General features: G+C 52.0%; 1 protein-coding gene across 11 annotated transcripts in view; it reads right to left on the bottom strand.

Moving 5' to 3' along the window:
- The window catches only part of AGAP1 (ArfGAP with GTPase domain, ankyrin repeat and PH domain 1), a 546965-nt gene that overhangs the window by 335308 nt on the left and 195600 nt on the right, over positions 1-16057 (bottom strand). For 6 of the 11 annotated variants that reach the window (XM_034655448.1, XM_034655450.1, XM_034655454.1 and 3 more), the window contains exons 4-5: positions 8057-8144; positions 7345-7356 (exon numbers count right to left, since the gene is read on the bottom strand). The exons of 2 other annotated variants lie outside the window; for them this stretch is intronic. In XM_034655448.1, coding sequence (XP_034511339.1) covers positions 7345-7354 — 10 coding nt within the window. In that variant the 5' untranslated portion in view covers positions 7355-7356; positions 8057-8144. The remainder of the gene's footprint in view (positions 1-7344; positions 7357-8056; positions 8145-16057) is intronic. 3 more of the 11 variants (XM_034655451.1, XM_034655453.1, XM_034655455.1) reach the window with 1 other exon arrangement.

The raw sequence follows: 16057 nt of genomic DNA, 5'->3' as shown, positions 1-16057 counted from the left end.
TTTAAAAAAAAAAAAATGGGGCTCGGAAAGGGTAACAAACGCCAGCCACACACGTTGCTCCTCCGGGCCGCGTGAACAGAACACAAGCTGCTTCCGGGCCCACGGCAGCCGCCACCTGCTCATGACACTTTGTATTCTGCCTGGACTAAATCCTGCCTCAGAGTCTCCCAACATGCTGCCTCCAGGAAGCCGCCCAGGATGCACAAAACACGACACTGAAGTGGACTCTGGCTTCCACTTCTGGCCTGGGTCAGCCATCAGTGAATCCATGTGAACCATATGAAACTGTCACCTGTAGTGATCACTGGTAGCTCTGCACACGTGCACACACACAATCAGAACGATCCTTCCCACCGCATGTGGCTGGTTCCTGCGGACACCCCGCCCTCAGGCCGGAGGCACCGGACTCCTGCAGGGTCACGTGACCTCTGCCCTCAGGCTGGAGGCAGGGACTCCTGCAGGGTCACAGGACATGGAGGGATGTGCAAGGGCACTTTGATTTTACCATAGATTCTCCCATAGTTTTGGCACTTGGCCTATTTCACTGCTGCAAACTTTTACCTCCCTCATCACCATGTCCTGGTCCTTGGAGCTGGCCATGATCCCAAAGGGGAGCTTGCACTTGGAGTGCTGAGGTCAAGCAAGCATGGTCTCGTGGGATGTAACATTTTCTTCAATGTCCACCACTCCATCTCTCATCAGTCATCACTGAAATGTGAGCTTCATCCAGTCAACTTAACACCCAGCCTCCTGGNTCCTTGGAGCTGGCCATGATCCCAAAGGGGAGCTTGCACTTGGAGTGCTGAGGTCAAGCAAGCATGGTCTCGCGGGATGTAACATTTTCTTCAATGTCCACCGCTCCATCTCATCAGTCATCACTGAAACGTGAGCTTCATCCAGTCAACTTAACACCCAGCCTCCTGGGGAATGTCAGTCTCTCCACCCTGACCCCATAGCCACAGAGGGAGCTTCTCCTAACCTGCGCCTTCCTCCCCCGCACCCTCTTCTCTGCACCAGACACGGCGTGCCCATCACCCTCTCCTCTCTCACCCCAAGGCTGGCCTCAGCTCAGTATTTCTCCCTTTCTGTGCTGCCTTCCACAGAAAACCTCTCAACCCCAGTGGTCAGATCGCCTTAGCGAAGGCATGGTTACAAGTGTCTGATCTCTCCCACTTCCTAGGACCAGTAAAACAGACTTGAGGGGGATGAGGGGTGGTGAGTTAAGACAACAGCGGGGAGGGGGATGCAGAAAAACAGCTTTGTGAGCTGATACTTTAAGACCCAAACAAATGCACAACATTCCAAAGGCTGCTGCCCTTGAAAATCAAGAAGGAAAACATGCCTGAAAAGCCCCAGGTCCGCAGTCAAAGAGGGGTGGTAGAAGCCAGAGAGATCTGGCAGTGGTGCAGCACAGGGGTGAGTTCAAACAGTGCCCGGGCGCTGCCAGGGCAGGCCTTTAGAGCACAAAGCCAAACGGCAGATCTGTGAGCCAGGGAAGAGCTCTGCATTACAAGCCCCATTGGGGACGATACAGAACAGCACGAGACTCCAGCCAGGCAACCAGAGGGCTGTCTGATCTTCTGCTGGAGCGAGTGAGAGAAACAGCCAAGTCTCCTCCCCATCTCCTGGGAACACTAAGGACCACACGGTCATGAGGCCACCAATGAAATGCCTGCCACCAAGTGGAGAGACCTAGCTGAGCACGAAGCCCACCAGGGCAAGAAGTGGGACAGACCGTTTCTCATGAGCTTACGTGGATCAACAGGGTCTTTCTAGAGCGAAATCCGTCCCCTTAGCTGCTCCCAGTAGACGAGTTAATAAATCCCTGCTCTTCTATGTAAGCTCCTTGAAGGTGGTCTAGGCTGACACAATTAACGTGCACCCTGTGTTTTCCAGATCAGAGCAGGCCGCTGCCTGGGCCAGTGGTGGATGGCTCTGCTACCATTCAGACTGCCTGGGACAGGAGCCAGCTGCCAGCAGGATGACAGAATCAAGGCCAAAGACAGGGATGGATGTAGCAATGGACCAGGGTGCTTTCACCTGGATGGGGTTCAGCGTGGAGGGATCCAATGACTACTTTCTCATTTGCAATACAGAGTCCATGCATTTAAAGCTCTAAAAACCACCTTCAGTATTAAGATTTCCCTAGTAAAAAATGATCTATAATTGTAAAGACGAATTCCCGGACCCTCATCTCCTTTTCCTAGTAAAGAAACGGTTTTGTAGCAACGTGTGATGTCCTGAGAGGTCTTGGGAAAGCTACAGCTGTCAACAGCATGCACCGTGCTATTTGGGGTCTCTGTGTCACATGGCCTAAGTGAGCATTTGTGGGCTGCAGGGGGAAGCTGGAGCTCTTCCCGGCAGAAGCCAGCAGGCCCTCTTCTGAGTGCTCAGAGTCTCCTTCAGCCAGGTGTAAGTCGCTGCCTTGAATTAGAGTTCTCTAAACAGAAGGCTCTTCTCCTCTCTGGAAGGTACCCGGCTCTCAGGACGCCCTCGGTTTCTTGTTGACTTAATTATAACAACATGGGAAGATGTGTTCTGAGTTCCAAGCGACCAACTCGAAAACACATTCTGTCCTGCCAGCTTTGTCAATGCCAAAAACACGACGCCCTCCTCATTCTTCTTTTACAGCCTTAGCTTTCTTTTTCTTGTTCAAAACAAAGTAGAATGTGCTTCTCTTTTACTGTTTCTTTCTAGCTCTAGGGGTAATTTCAGGGTCCCTCACTTATTCTGGACAACATCACCTGGCCCTCAACATGGCTTACGTGTGAGAGGACAAAGTTAAGAGCAGGTGGAAGAAAGCAAGAGGCCAATGAACCCAGAGACGGGTTCGAAATGATTCAAGAACGTGAAAAAGACCTGACTTGTGCCTGATCTATTAAACCAACCTACCAGCAAGCTGCTCATCATCTCAAGGTTTACAGATAATCCTCATTAAAAAATTATCATGTACTCATAACCACTTGGTTACAAGTAACACGGCAAAATTATGTTAAAACATTAAATGGCTGGATTTCGAAACTACTCAACTTTTATTAGAGTTTACAGATTTTTTTCATTGGGACTTTAAACAGCACAAGAGGACGTGTTTAGAAATAAGCCCTAACATCTGTTGAGCAGTGGTAGCTGACAAAATTTTTTTTAAGTTTATTTGATTTGGAAAGGGTTTTAGGGACTGACAACTTAAATGCATTTCATGTGTCCCAGAAAATATGGCTAAGTGTTTACCACATGGTTTGTTTCTAAGCAACTAAGCAAACATTCATTAAAAAAAAAAATTCAGATCCATGTGCTCCCACTGGAGACAGACACATCTGCTGGGAAACAGTGGCAAGCAGAGTGCTGAGGGCAAGAATAGGGGAGGGACAGCCTGCTTGCTGGGACCTTATGGCCAGCAGGCCCTGGCTCCTGCCAGGAGCAGTGACCACAGAGCTCTCCACCCACATGGGACAGCAGCAGCCAGGAACGGGGCACCCTGACACCTTCACCCCGTTTAGTTCCCACAGTGGCTTGAAAAATGAGCTAAGAGCAGTTAATTTTACAATCACAGGAGGGAGGGCTGGTGGACATTCTTAAGCTTGTCTCTACCGACCTTAGCATCTTCCACTCAATCCACAGGACAGCTGAGTCTCATCTTGGAGAGCCCGTGGGCCCTTCCCCTGTACCACCGACAAGGCAGCTTCTCGGTGTGAGCTTCTCCGGGCTCCACACCCTCCTGCACAAGCTGTCTGCACCGCTGAGCAGGGCCCACAGCATGAGAGACAAGAGGAGTAACGCGGGGATGTCACAGAGACAAGGTCTCAGAGCAGTGACTCCGTTCTACAGCTTAACGTCTCTCGAGGACACCATAAGCCACAACCTCCCAGTCCGCCAGGGGTTCAGCAGCTCAGGGCAGGTGTCTGCCAAGTTCCCACGGACAGCTAAGTTTCCTTTCCTTTCTCTTTTTCTTAATTTTGAGGGGAGAGAGTGCAAACCCGGGCGGTGGTCCCACGGGGTCTGTGGTGGGGAAGGCGCGGCGCTCAGTGAATATTAAGCACGCACATGAGGCGGACGCTCAGATCACATGCCCAAAACACCATTCACAATTCTAATTAGTGCCATTAACAGGGCACTGATCGCAAAGGAGTCATTTTCACTGCGTATCTTTACTGAGAGTGAGTGACAGCTGTGAAATCCCCATCAGAGGTGTGACGGTCACAGGCAAGCTCCTCTCCTCTCTGTGAAGTTCCAGGACACCAGCAGGGAGCACCTCCCAGGACAGCGGGGGCAGCTCATGGCTCCTCCCGCTCCCACAGGGAGCAGGACAACGTCAACCATGATAAGCGCAGTTTCTGCTTAAACACCACGCGTGCGTAACACACGCAGGGTCGCTGGTGGGGGGATTCCCTCCCGTAACAGAGATGTTCGAGTCCTAGCCCCTAATACCCGTGATGTGACCCCATCTGGAAACAGGGTCTTTGCAAGGAAGATGAGGTTAAACGAGGGCAGAGGGCAGGGTGGACCCTAAGCCCAGTGACTGCCATGCCCAGAAGAGGGCGATCCAGACATGGAAACAAGGCCACCGGAAAACACCGCGTGAGGACAGAGGCTGGGAACAGGCCCGTGCTTGGAGCCAGGAAGAACGAACCCCGTCAACACTGTCATCTCAGAGTTCGGGTCCCTAGCGCAGGGACAGTAAGGTTCTGGGAACTGAAGCCACGCAGTCTGTGGCCATTTGTTATGACGGCCCTAGGACTCAGATACACATGCACACATGCGACTGAATGGATATTTGCCTGCATGAAAATGTCACTCCTTCAAAGACTTTGATGGAATCACTGGCTCCCCGCTGAGTTACCCACTTTTGCATTGCTAGTTTACTTCATTAAAAAACATACATAATATTTAAATCCATCCCTCATTTAAACTGCATCTCTAAAAATTACTGAAATTGTGTTTGTCAACTCTCTTTGCTACAAGAAAATCCATGACAATGTATCACCCAGTTCAAACACAACAGCTGCTCTCCTCGGAGACCTAGCCACAATCCATCTGATGAAAAGTATGTTCCGGCAAAAATTTGGGTCGTTCCATACCAGTTTCCGACAGAGAGAGAACTCTTCTGGAAACAGAAAGCCTTCCCCACCATAAACGGCCAGCAATGCGAAGATCCCGCAGCGGGTGAGTGGCGCTAAGGGACATTTACACGTCAAGGAAATCAAGGAACAACCTGTGTGGGCAGGAGAGCTCCAGCGAGCCGTATGCACTGGCTAGCGCCTCAAGTCACTGCCACGTGCGGCCGGGGGAAGCCGGTCTCTCCAGCAATTGTAGGAGGAAAGGAGAACAAGTCAGAGGTGGAGAGGCCCCACAGCTCACTGGACGTGCCCTCCCCCCAGGGTGGCGCTGGAGACGCCTGTCATCAGCTCGCTGCCCCCTACCCTGACCCTCTGTCTCTGCGAGGAGTCACAGGTGGGCTGAGCTATGACCGGCTTCACCTGCCGTCCGCGTGCGTAGGGCGGGACTCCATGGCTCCGATGCGCTCCACAAACCTCGGCAATGATTTGGGACATTCTGACTCCAGAACATTCAGAACGGAAAGGTTCTCAATGAAGTCAGCACACGTTACCGGTTGATGTTAACACATTCGACAACAACCGAGATCACCTTCCAGCTACAGGCTCCCTGGTGGAATTCTAGTTCCAGAAAGAACTCCACTGTGGCCAGACAGTGAGAAATCGAGGCTTTCCTCATTCACGTCTTTTCAGAAACAACCTGATTCTCCTGCTGTTACGAGACTCGCCCAGGCCAGGGGATAGGAAGTGGGAGTCAGTTCCCCAGCTTCCCTATGAGGCAAGGACGCGGCCACCTGCCTGGTTCCAGAAAGGCACAAGTGGACAGCCCCTGGGAAATAAAAGATTTAGGGGAGTTAAGGGGTTTCCAGGCACATGGCAGCACCCGCCCACAGTTCTTTCTGCAGCCGCATGCCCTGATGCACATCCACTCGGGCACCTGGGGGCCCCACCCTTGACCTGAGTCACACGTGAGAGGACAAGTGGGCAGGCTGAGTCCCTGGAAGTCAAGAGAAAAGATAGTGAAGAGTCTTTCCCCTGATCCAGGACACCCTGGGCACAGGCCCCACTGCAGGGATGAGACTTTGTAGACGAGGAAAGGGATGTCCTCTGGTGTACACGCACATGCTTCTACCCTTTAAGATAGTGTGTTTTTAGAACTGTAGGCAATGCCATGAAATTTCGGTAAAATGTGTTGATCAAAGAAGGGGGTTCATTAGAGACCACAGTTTAAGTCACCCCACTGTGTATAATTTTTACCTGAAGTAGGAACATTAGAGAAAAATGCCTTCAGGCTCATCAAAATATAAGGGCCCCTTGCAAAGAAACAACAGCCCCGAATGTGATGGAATAGACCAAAAATAGCGCTTGGGAAAACAGCAAAAAGCCACAGTAACAACAAAACAGCACTACGTAGGGAAGGGATCAGCATCTGTGATGCAGGGGTTCCTGCACTGAACCGAACGTGGGAGAAGCCGGAGCACTGGCAGAAAAACCAGGGGCCCAGACCCTGTCACCGGCGACCCCAGAACGGAATCAGAGCGTGTAAGGAGGGTGCGGGCAGATTCACTCGCAGAGCTGATCACGTGAGGCCAGGTGAGCCCGGCCCTCAGCATCTTGTGTCATCAACACCTACCCCAACAAAGACCCAGAAAGCCCAAGGGAAAAGCTCCAACTCCATCGGTGGAATTAAAACGACTACGGCTACAATCCATGCTTAGACACCAAGGAACAAACGCAACACCAGCAGAGTCACACGGAAGCAGCCAGAAAGACCCGGAACGTTCTCTCCCCTGCCCCTCTCCAGATCGTGCCTTTCCTAGCATGTGTGTATACTCTCCATTGGACAGCTGCGGCTTCTCTTCGATTCCCAGCTAGGAGCCTCCATGTCTGATCTCCCTATGCCCTCATCTCCACGTGGATAACGAAAAAACGGCCTTCCCCTGAGGTGACCACCACGAGGCTTTGATGACAGGGCTGCAGAACTCTGCAGACTGATGGCAGAGCCCCAAAACGCCAGCCTTCCGTACCCTCCTGAATGGTTACACAGTCTCCAGGACAAGAGTTAAATACTAGAACAGGTGTTACAGGGAGCATGAGAAACTACTCAGGACTACTGCTAAGAACACATCTAAGGGACAGACAGGGTGAGATGTGTAACTTAAATAAAAGGATAAAATGAAACAGAATCGATGGCACACAGAACAAGGAGGGAGGGAACACTACAGTGCGAAGTTGAGCCTGTCCTCGCTCTTCAAACAAGACAAGCGCTGCCATGAAGAAAACGTATAGTTACCTGCGTCCATATCTGCAAAGAATGGAACAGCCAGTAAGAAAGAGAAGGAACCAGAAATTCAGTGTCTCAGAGTTGGATCTTACAAGGTTACACGGAGAGAAAATATCATTCAGAAAGCCGCCTGTGAACTCGACATTGATTAAAGACACAGGGACTGCACGGCTTCCTGCCGTTACCGTAATTTCACTTAAAGCAAAAAAATAAAATATGAATATGTTAACTGAAGAAGCGAAAGCCTAATGGCAAAAGAAATCTCTTACTCTCATGCAAAAATGATTCTTACATGTTTGTAATACAATATACAGGGAAACATACTCAAACATACAGGGGTGGTCATCTGAGAGGCTCCGATCTGTGACCAGGTAACAGTACGTGCAAGTTACGGATAAACTCAATGTCCAGATCAGAGCAATGGACGAGCAATACTTAAAGGGGGTGACACTGGATTGACATTTGAAACGCCAGGACTATTGCAAAAGAAATAAATTCAACAGCATTTCAAGGCTCTACTCTGCTATTCTAAATGCCAGTGTAAACATAGTCAGTTAGCCAAAACTACTATGGAAGAAGTGACATACCTAAGGATTTTTACTGCTTAGTATTTTACTCTTTTTTGAAATGTGATGCATCATTGTCATGATTTAGAATATGCTACAGAAAAAGTTAATAAACTAAACGCTCTCGAGCTTGAGAAGCCTGCCGGACAGCATACCTTCGGGAGACTCCTCCTGGACATACGTGCCGGTCAGATACCGGTGCACCAGGGCCGACTTGCCGCTGGCCAAGTTACCCACGATCCCCTGAAACACAGAATCGGATGACCGCTCATTACCATCACTCTACTCGTCAATCTGCAAACAGAGAGAAGTTAACAAGTACAGTAAGTCCAAGCACGATCATAACTGAGCATTGGCTGGAAGGCCCAAACCTGGCTCGTTAAACTCTCCTCCTGAAGTCAAAGGGGTTCCTGAGCCCTCTCCTTCCACCTCCTGTTCTCGTGGGTCTCCCGGGCCCTAAGAGCGTCAACACCGTCTGGGCACACACCCACAGCGGCCTTCTTCCTGATACCACGTGTGGTGGTGCCATCAGCAGAGCGTACAGTGGGTCAGCCCACGACACAGACTGTGCACCCTCACCACCCCGAGCGTGGTACGCGGTGTTAAATGGGGCCCAGTGCAGTACAGACTCATACGGGAATGAGAATGGTGTTCTGGTACATTCCACCAAGACTACGGCGTTGGTCCTGGAGCCAGATGAGAGACCAGCTAAAAAGAGCCACATGGACGAAGAACAGTGGGGGAGGGGCCGCAGGGGTTCAGACCCGGGCAGGGAGGAGAAGAGGAAGCCTGCTTCTCTGGAACAAGGATCCCTGCCGCAGGACAGGGACACAGAGCAGGGGCCCGTGGTGGAGGCGGCAAAGGTGCTTGGACTGGGTTAAGAATGCCCATCAAGAGTCCGGAGGGCCACTGCTCTAGCAAGAGAGCGCAGGGTGAAATGGAGTGAAACAGCAGTCACCTGACCCGCAGTGCTGCCCGTGCGGCACGTTCCTCAGGAAAAGCTCTGTTAGCGCAGCCAAGACACCTGGACTTGAGGGAGGCGGGCTCCGGGAAGCCTGCCCTTCTCCTGTGCCGGGACCTCACTCCCTCTACCCTCTCTGCAAGCTGCCCATCAGGAACTCCCCTGCATATTTTTACCTTTCCCTTCCCCACCAGAACTTTCCTCTCTGCATTTAAGCATGCCCAAATCAATCAATTAAGCAAAAAGAAAAAAAATAGAGTCTACCTCCCCTTTCCTCCAGAGCCAGGCTCTGGGCCACATTCGCGCCCTCCTGGTCCCGCCCTCCATCCTTACAATCTCAAGTGTTGATCCAAGAGCTACAAGGACACTGCCCCTGAGGCCGGCAAGGACTTCACTTCTCAAAGCACTAGCCTTTCTCTTGCTCCTGACCCAGCCCATCACCAGATGCTGTGGACAAGCCACGCTTTCTTCAAACTTTCTGCCCTGGGCTTCCTCCTTGAACTTCCTCTCAGCCCACATGGGCCCCCTTCCAGATCTCCTAGTTTCTCCTAGATCCTTGACTCTCACGCCCCCAGTAAGCTACTGATCCCAAATCTCATTCCCCACCCCACCCCCAGGAGAACTATGTAAGTTCCCCGCATGCACCCCACACCATCCACGCTGGTACTCAAACCCCAGCACGTCCAGATCTCATCACTCTCCTCAGTTTGCTCCTCCATCTCTACGGCCACTCCCCACCTGGCCTCTCAAACCAGAAACGTGGACACCATCCCAGATTCCCAGCCTTCCCAGTCACAGAGCCCCTGCACTCAGAAGCACCTTCCCAGTCACTCTGGGGCAGGCCTGCTATCCACTGGATCATGGGGGCAGATGTCAGGTGGTCTCTCTGCCTACGGGCTCCCCTCTCACCCCTAGAGTACCAGAGAGATTCCTGGAAACTGCCTCATCCTGATAGGCCTTGCTGTCTGTTTCCGGACGCCTGGACCTTTCCTCATCAATCACTTCCTAAAATACTATTCCTGCTCACTGGTCAGCAAGCAGTTCAGATGCCACCTCCTCTGAGAAGCCTTCCTAATGCACAGCCTCAACTGGGCACCTCTCCTCCAAGCTCCCTCATGCCCTCCTCACGACGCTGTCTCATGACCTTTATTTTAGCAGCATCACTCTGTGGGTCTGACTGGGACGCTGACGATTCCCAAAGGGCAGGGTCTGGGTCACCTTGTCTCTGGGTCCCAGCGTCACACCCAGCCTGGGCAGACTCCCACCAGCACTGGCCCCATAAACGAGCCAACGAGTGAATGATCCAGCATGAGTACAGAGAGGCTTTGTTGCTGAGGCACAACGCCAGGCAACGTGGGCAGATCCTAAATAAAGACGCTTCCCCTCCCGAAGTGACTCATGTCTTCTTTTTACCTGAGGCCCCTGTAATCTGAAAATTTCTACCTATTAATTATTCTTTTGCTCAAGGGCACCTGCTGCTTGTCAGCTTCATGCTGAGAAAATCCAAACCAGTATGCCACAGAATTAAATTTTTAATTAAGATTAGAGCTTCTCTTTCCTGAGGAGGAAAATGCTCAGAATCAACACTGTGCGGTCTCTGCTTTCTGCGTGTGGCAGCATTCCTTCCTTCCACAACAGTGCTCTGCAAAGAATGAGCTTACCCCTCAGGAGGAGAAAATCAATCAGTCTTGGGGGGGGGTGGGGGAAGGCATGTGCTACAGTTTGAATGGCCATCTCACAGACCTTCTTATATTCACGCCCCATGGGCCTTATGCTAATTTGAAACACTGGCAGGAACTAACAGCCCAGCTGTAAGGAGGAATAAAATAAGGGACGGAAATGCTCTTCAGGCTGTAAAGCTCCACTGGATCCATGACTGCTACCCGGTGTAAAAAGGAGAGGATGGAACCAGCCTGTCCATCGTCTATAGGCTTCGAGGGGAGACGCGTGGGAGCGGCGTCCAGAAAATCACACACAGGCCCACCTATGTCCGGTGGCCAGAGGCTGTCACCATGACTGGGCCACAGGCCCCGCGACCTCTGGGTGAGGCCGTAAATCGTCAGGGCCCCTGCATCCATCCTCACGTCACACAAGGGAAAGGAGTGCCCGCTCCTCTTAAGACTGATTTCTCTGTTGTCCACACCTCACCGCTTACCTGCTAAGCGTGCAGTTTGCTGAAAAGGAAGTCAAGGCTGTCAGTAAAAATCCCAGTTGGGAATTCAGTGAAAACCCACAGACCGGCTGTGACCAGAGGCTCCCCCTGCAGGTGGGATGTGCAGGGTAGCTCTACTCTGCCCAGATACCAGCACTGAGCGCCCACTGCCCCTGAGTGGTGTCCGGATCCAAGAGCAACCGGTCACTGATGATCTCACCACAACACAACTTCAGAAAACATAAGGCATGGTACCACTACTCTTGAAAGAAAACAAACGCTGAAATTTTTCCTCTGACAGATTCCAGAAGATCTACTGCAAAATTTCACATAAAGAGTCCACTTGAGACTTGTGATTATGTCATGTACTTGCTGCATTTGTGACAGAATCAGGGATTCCGAAGGCACTGACCTTAGGGTCCACCTGTCTTGGGGGGCAGTGTCAAACAATGGCAGCCCTATGGACGCCACAGAGGATGCCTCTGAACAAAAGAGCACTTTCTGCAGAGGCTGAGAAGTCCTCGGCGCAGAAGAGGGACCCGCTGGCGTGGCCTGCCCTTCCACGGCCAGAGGGCGCCCTGACCCAAGCAGAGCTGGCCGTCCTGTGTGGGTCCATCCATCCACACACAGGTCAGGGGCAGGACACACAGAACTTCCTCCACACAAATGCAGAACCGTGTTTCCTTGTCCACCGGATGTGGCCAACCCTTCGGCACATGTGCCCAAGCCTCAAGCCAGTTACGTTCTGGGAACACGAATCCACGCTGCCTCTTAATGTAATCACCTCCCACACCTCTGGGCATTCGCGCCAGGATATTACACGCTTTCGAAACATCAGCAGAAAACCCGTTTATAGTAGTGAGCATCCTCAGATATGGGCTCTAGGAGAACCCCCGACAAACCACCAAAATCGGGTCTAAATCAGAGAGTTCGGTACTCAACGATCACAGTCAGACTGTCAAAAGGGGAGTCCCTGGCCTCCGGTGGCTCGTTCAATCTCGATTCATTAAACTTAAATGAAAATTTTAAATTCGGCTCCTCGGTCGCACTGGCCACCCTTCAAGCACTCGGCGGCCACATGGGGCCGGCAGCTAGCGCCCCGGGCAGCGGGACACAGGAGGTTCCCACGGGTGCAGAAACTGAGTGGGCCATGCTGATGCGGGAGCACAAATCGCAGGTTCAAATCCCAACTCCGCCGCTTGCTGACTACGGCTCGAGGGGGAGTTCACAGGACGCGGAGGGCACCCCCTCCTCCTCTTGAAACGGGGTCAGGACAGGACGTGGCTCACGGGCAGGCGGAAGCGAGGGGCTTGTGTGACGCACTCACAACAGGCCCTGCATGAGGCCGCGGCCCGTTTCCACATCACAGCACCGCTCCTGCCGTTCCGCTCCGACTGCAGGACAGAAAGGCACCTGGGCTGTTTCAGGAGCTTGAGGCTTTATCCGCACCCGGTAAATCTTCCCGGAAAGCTCCTCGTAGCAGCATAGCCAAATCTGTAGCACTCACTCGCAGGCGTTTCCTGGAGGCACCGCCCGACGGATCAATCCTGCGCCAGGCACAGCGGTTACGGAACACGAGGGAGAATGAAGTGGCTGTCTCGGGGCCAGTCGTGCAGAACCCTGGCTTCGGGAAGGGCCACGGGACCGACGACCCTGCGTCTCCCACAAGGAAAGCAGCCTCTGGCAACGCTGCGGAGAAAGCTCAGAGCTCTGGCAGGAAGGGCGAGGAGAAACGGGAAGGCGGTAGCCCCGACGAGCACACCCGGCCATGGCAGCGGGAAGGGCATATCAGATGGGACAGGAGGCCCTGAGGACCACACCTGCAGATCCTGGCGTCCCTTCCCACGTCATCCTTTACTTCTTAGGTTAAAAACATGTTTTTCCTGGTGACTGAAGTCACATAACGCTCTTTTCAAAGTCTGGACGTTCCTTGTGGCTCCATCTCCTCATCTCAGGGGCGAGAAACCTGAAGGGTCCTGCCCCTGCCTGGGTCACCCACAAAGCACCACTGAGGCTGGGCCCAGTGGGGCGTCCAAGGGCCTTGGGGTGGGGGTAGGGGGGTGGCTACTGGCAGACAGGCTGGAGTGGCTAACAGCAAGATGGACCTGGGGAGAGAGGGCACACGCAGGCGAAAGGCCGTACACGCACAGGTATACGTGAGGGGCCGGGAGAACCGAGCAGGCCCATGTCCAAGCCACACGTCACTGGCAGCACAAAACAAGGATGACCTGTCTGCCTGCATCCTACGGTCAGGGCCCACCACTGCAGCAGTTCAAATTACACACACACACCACACACAAGTATACACACATGTACACACACACCACACACAAGTATGTACACGCATATGTANAGGTTCCCACGGGTGCAGAAACTGAGTGGGCCATGCTGATGCGGGAGCACAAATCGCAGGTTCAAATCCCAACTCCGCCGCTTGCTGACTACGGCTCGAGGGGGAGTTCACAGGACGCGGAGGGCACCCCCTCCTCCTCTTGAAACGGGGTCAGGACAGGACGTGGCTCACGGGCAGGCGGAAGCGAGGGGCTTGTGTGACGCACTCACAACAGGCCCTGCATGAGGCCGTGACCCGCTTCCACATCACAGCACCGCTCCTGCCGTTCCGCTCCGACTGCAGGACAGAAAGGCACCTGGGCTGTTTCAGGAGCTTGAGGCTTTATCCGCACCCGGTAAATCTTCCCGGAAAGCTCCTCGTAGCAGCATAGCCAAATCTGTAGCACTCACTCGCAGGCGTTTTCTGGAGGCACCGCCCGACGGATCAATCCTGCGCCAGGCACAGCGGTTACAGAACACGAGGGAGAATGAAGTGGCTGTCTCGGGGCCAGTCGTGCAGAACCCTGGCTTCGGGAAGGGCCACGGGACCGACGACCCTGCGTCTCCCACAAGGAAAGCAGCCTCTGGCAACGCTGCGGGGAAAGCTCAGAGCTCTGGCAGGAAGGGCGAGGAGAAACGGGAAGGCGGTAGCCCCGACGAGCACACCCGGCCATGGCAGCGGGAAGGGCATATCAGATGGGACAGGAGGCCCTGAGGACCACACCTGCAGATCCTGGCGTCCCTTCCCACGTCATCCTTTACTTCTTAGGTTAAAAACATGCTTTTCCTGGTGACTGAAGTCACATAACGCTCTTTTCAAAGTCTGGACGTTCCTTGTGGCTCCATCTCCTCATCTCAGGGGCGAGAAACCTGAAGGGTCCTGCCCCTGCCTGGGTCACCCACAAAGCACCACTGAGGCTGGGCCCAGTGGGGCGTCCAAGGGCCTTGGGGTGGGGGTAGGGGGGTGGCTACTGGCAGACAGGCTGGAGTGGCTAACAGCAAGATGGACCTGGGGAGAGAGGGCACACGCAGGCGAAAGGCCGTACACGCACAGGTATACGTGAGGGGCCGGGAGAACCGAGCAGGCCCATGTCCAAGCCACACGTCACTGGCAGCACAAAACAAGGATGACCTGTCTGCCTGCATCCTACGGTCAGGGCCCACCACTGCAGCAGTTCAAATTACACACACACGCCACACACAAGTATACACACGCATATGTACACACATGCCACACACAAGTATACACACACGTACACACACGCCACACACAAGTATACACATGCATATGTACACACACGTCACACGCAAGTATACACACGTACACACACGCCACACACAAGTATACACACACATATGTACACGCACGCCACACACAAGTATACACACACATATGTACACGCACGCCACACACAAGTATACACACGCAGATGTACATGCACGCCACACATAAGTATACACACACGTACACGCCACACACAAGTATACACACGCATATGTACACACACACACACCACACACAAGTATACACACATGTACACACACACCACACACAAGTATGTACACGCATATGTACACACACACCACACACAAGTATACACACATGTATACACACATGCCACACGCAAGTATACACACACGTACACACACGTCACACACAAGTATGTACACGCATATGTACACATGCCACACACAAGTATACACACGTACACACACGCCACACACAATACACACATGTATACACACACGCCACACACAAGTATACACATACATATGTACACAATGCCACGCACAAGTATACACACACGCCACACGCAAGTATACACACACGTACACACATGCCACACGCAAGTATACACACACGTACACACACGCCACACACAAGTATACACACGCATATGTACACACACGCCACACACAAGTATACACACACGTATACACATGCCACACACAAGTATACACACGCATATGTACACACACACCACACACAAGTATACACATGCCACACACAAGTATACACACGCATATGTACACACACGCCACACGCAAGTATACACACACGTACACACACGCCACACACAAGTATACACACACATATGTACATACACGCCACACATAAGTATACACACACGTACACACACAAGTATACACACGCAGATGTACATACACGCCACACATAAGTATACACACACGTATACACATGCCACACACAAGTATACACACGCAGATGTACACACACACACCACACACAAGTATACACACATGTATACACACGCCACACACATAAATGTACATATACACATACATACACACCACACAGAAGTGTATATACACATCCATATATACACATACCACACGCATGTATATACGTGTGTCTACATACACCATACATATACATATACACACACCATACAGACACATATGCACAAATATATAAGTACACACATATAAGCATATATACATATATGTAAATACACATGCATACCAGTTACACATCCATTTGTGCATATAAATGTATGCATACATACATGTACATATTACATATGCACACACCACGAATGTGCATATGAATATACACACACATATACGTGTAAACATACATATCACAAATACATATTTTTGCATATATATACACCCAGGACACACATGCACATATACATACAAATACACACATCACACAAATATATACATGTGCATATAAATATATATATA

The sequence above is a fragment of the Ailuropoda melanoleuca genome, chromosome 2 (assembly GCF_002007445.2).
Source record: "Ailuropoda melanoleuca isolate Jingjing chromosome 2, ASM200744v2, whole genome shotgun sequence".
NCBI lineage: Eukaryota > Metazoa > Chordata > Mammalia > Carnivora > Ursidae > Ailuropoda > Ailuropoda melanoleuca.
The sequence above is the reverse complement of the archived record's forward strand: the minus strand, read 5'-3'. Positions and strand labels throughout refer to the sequence as shown.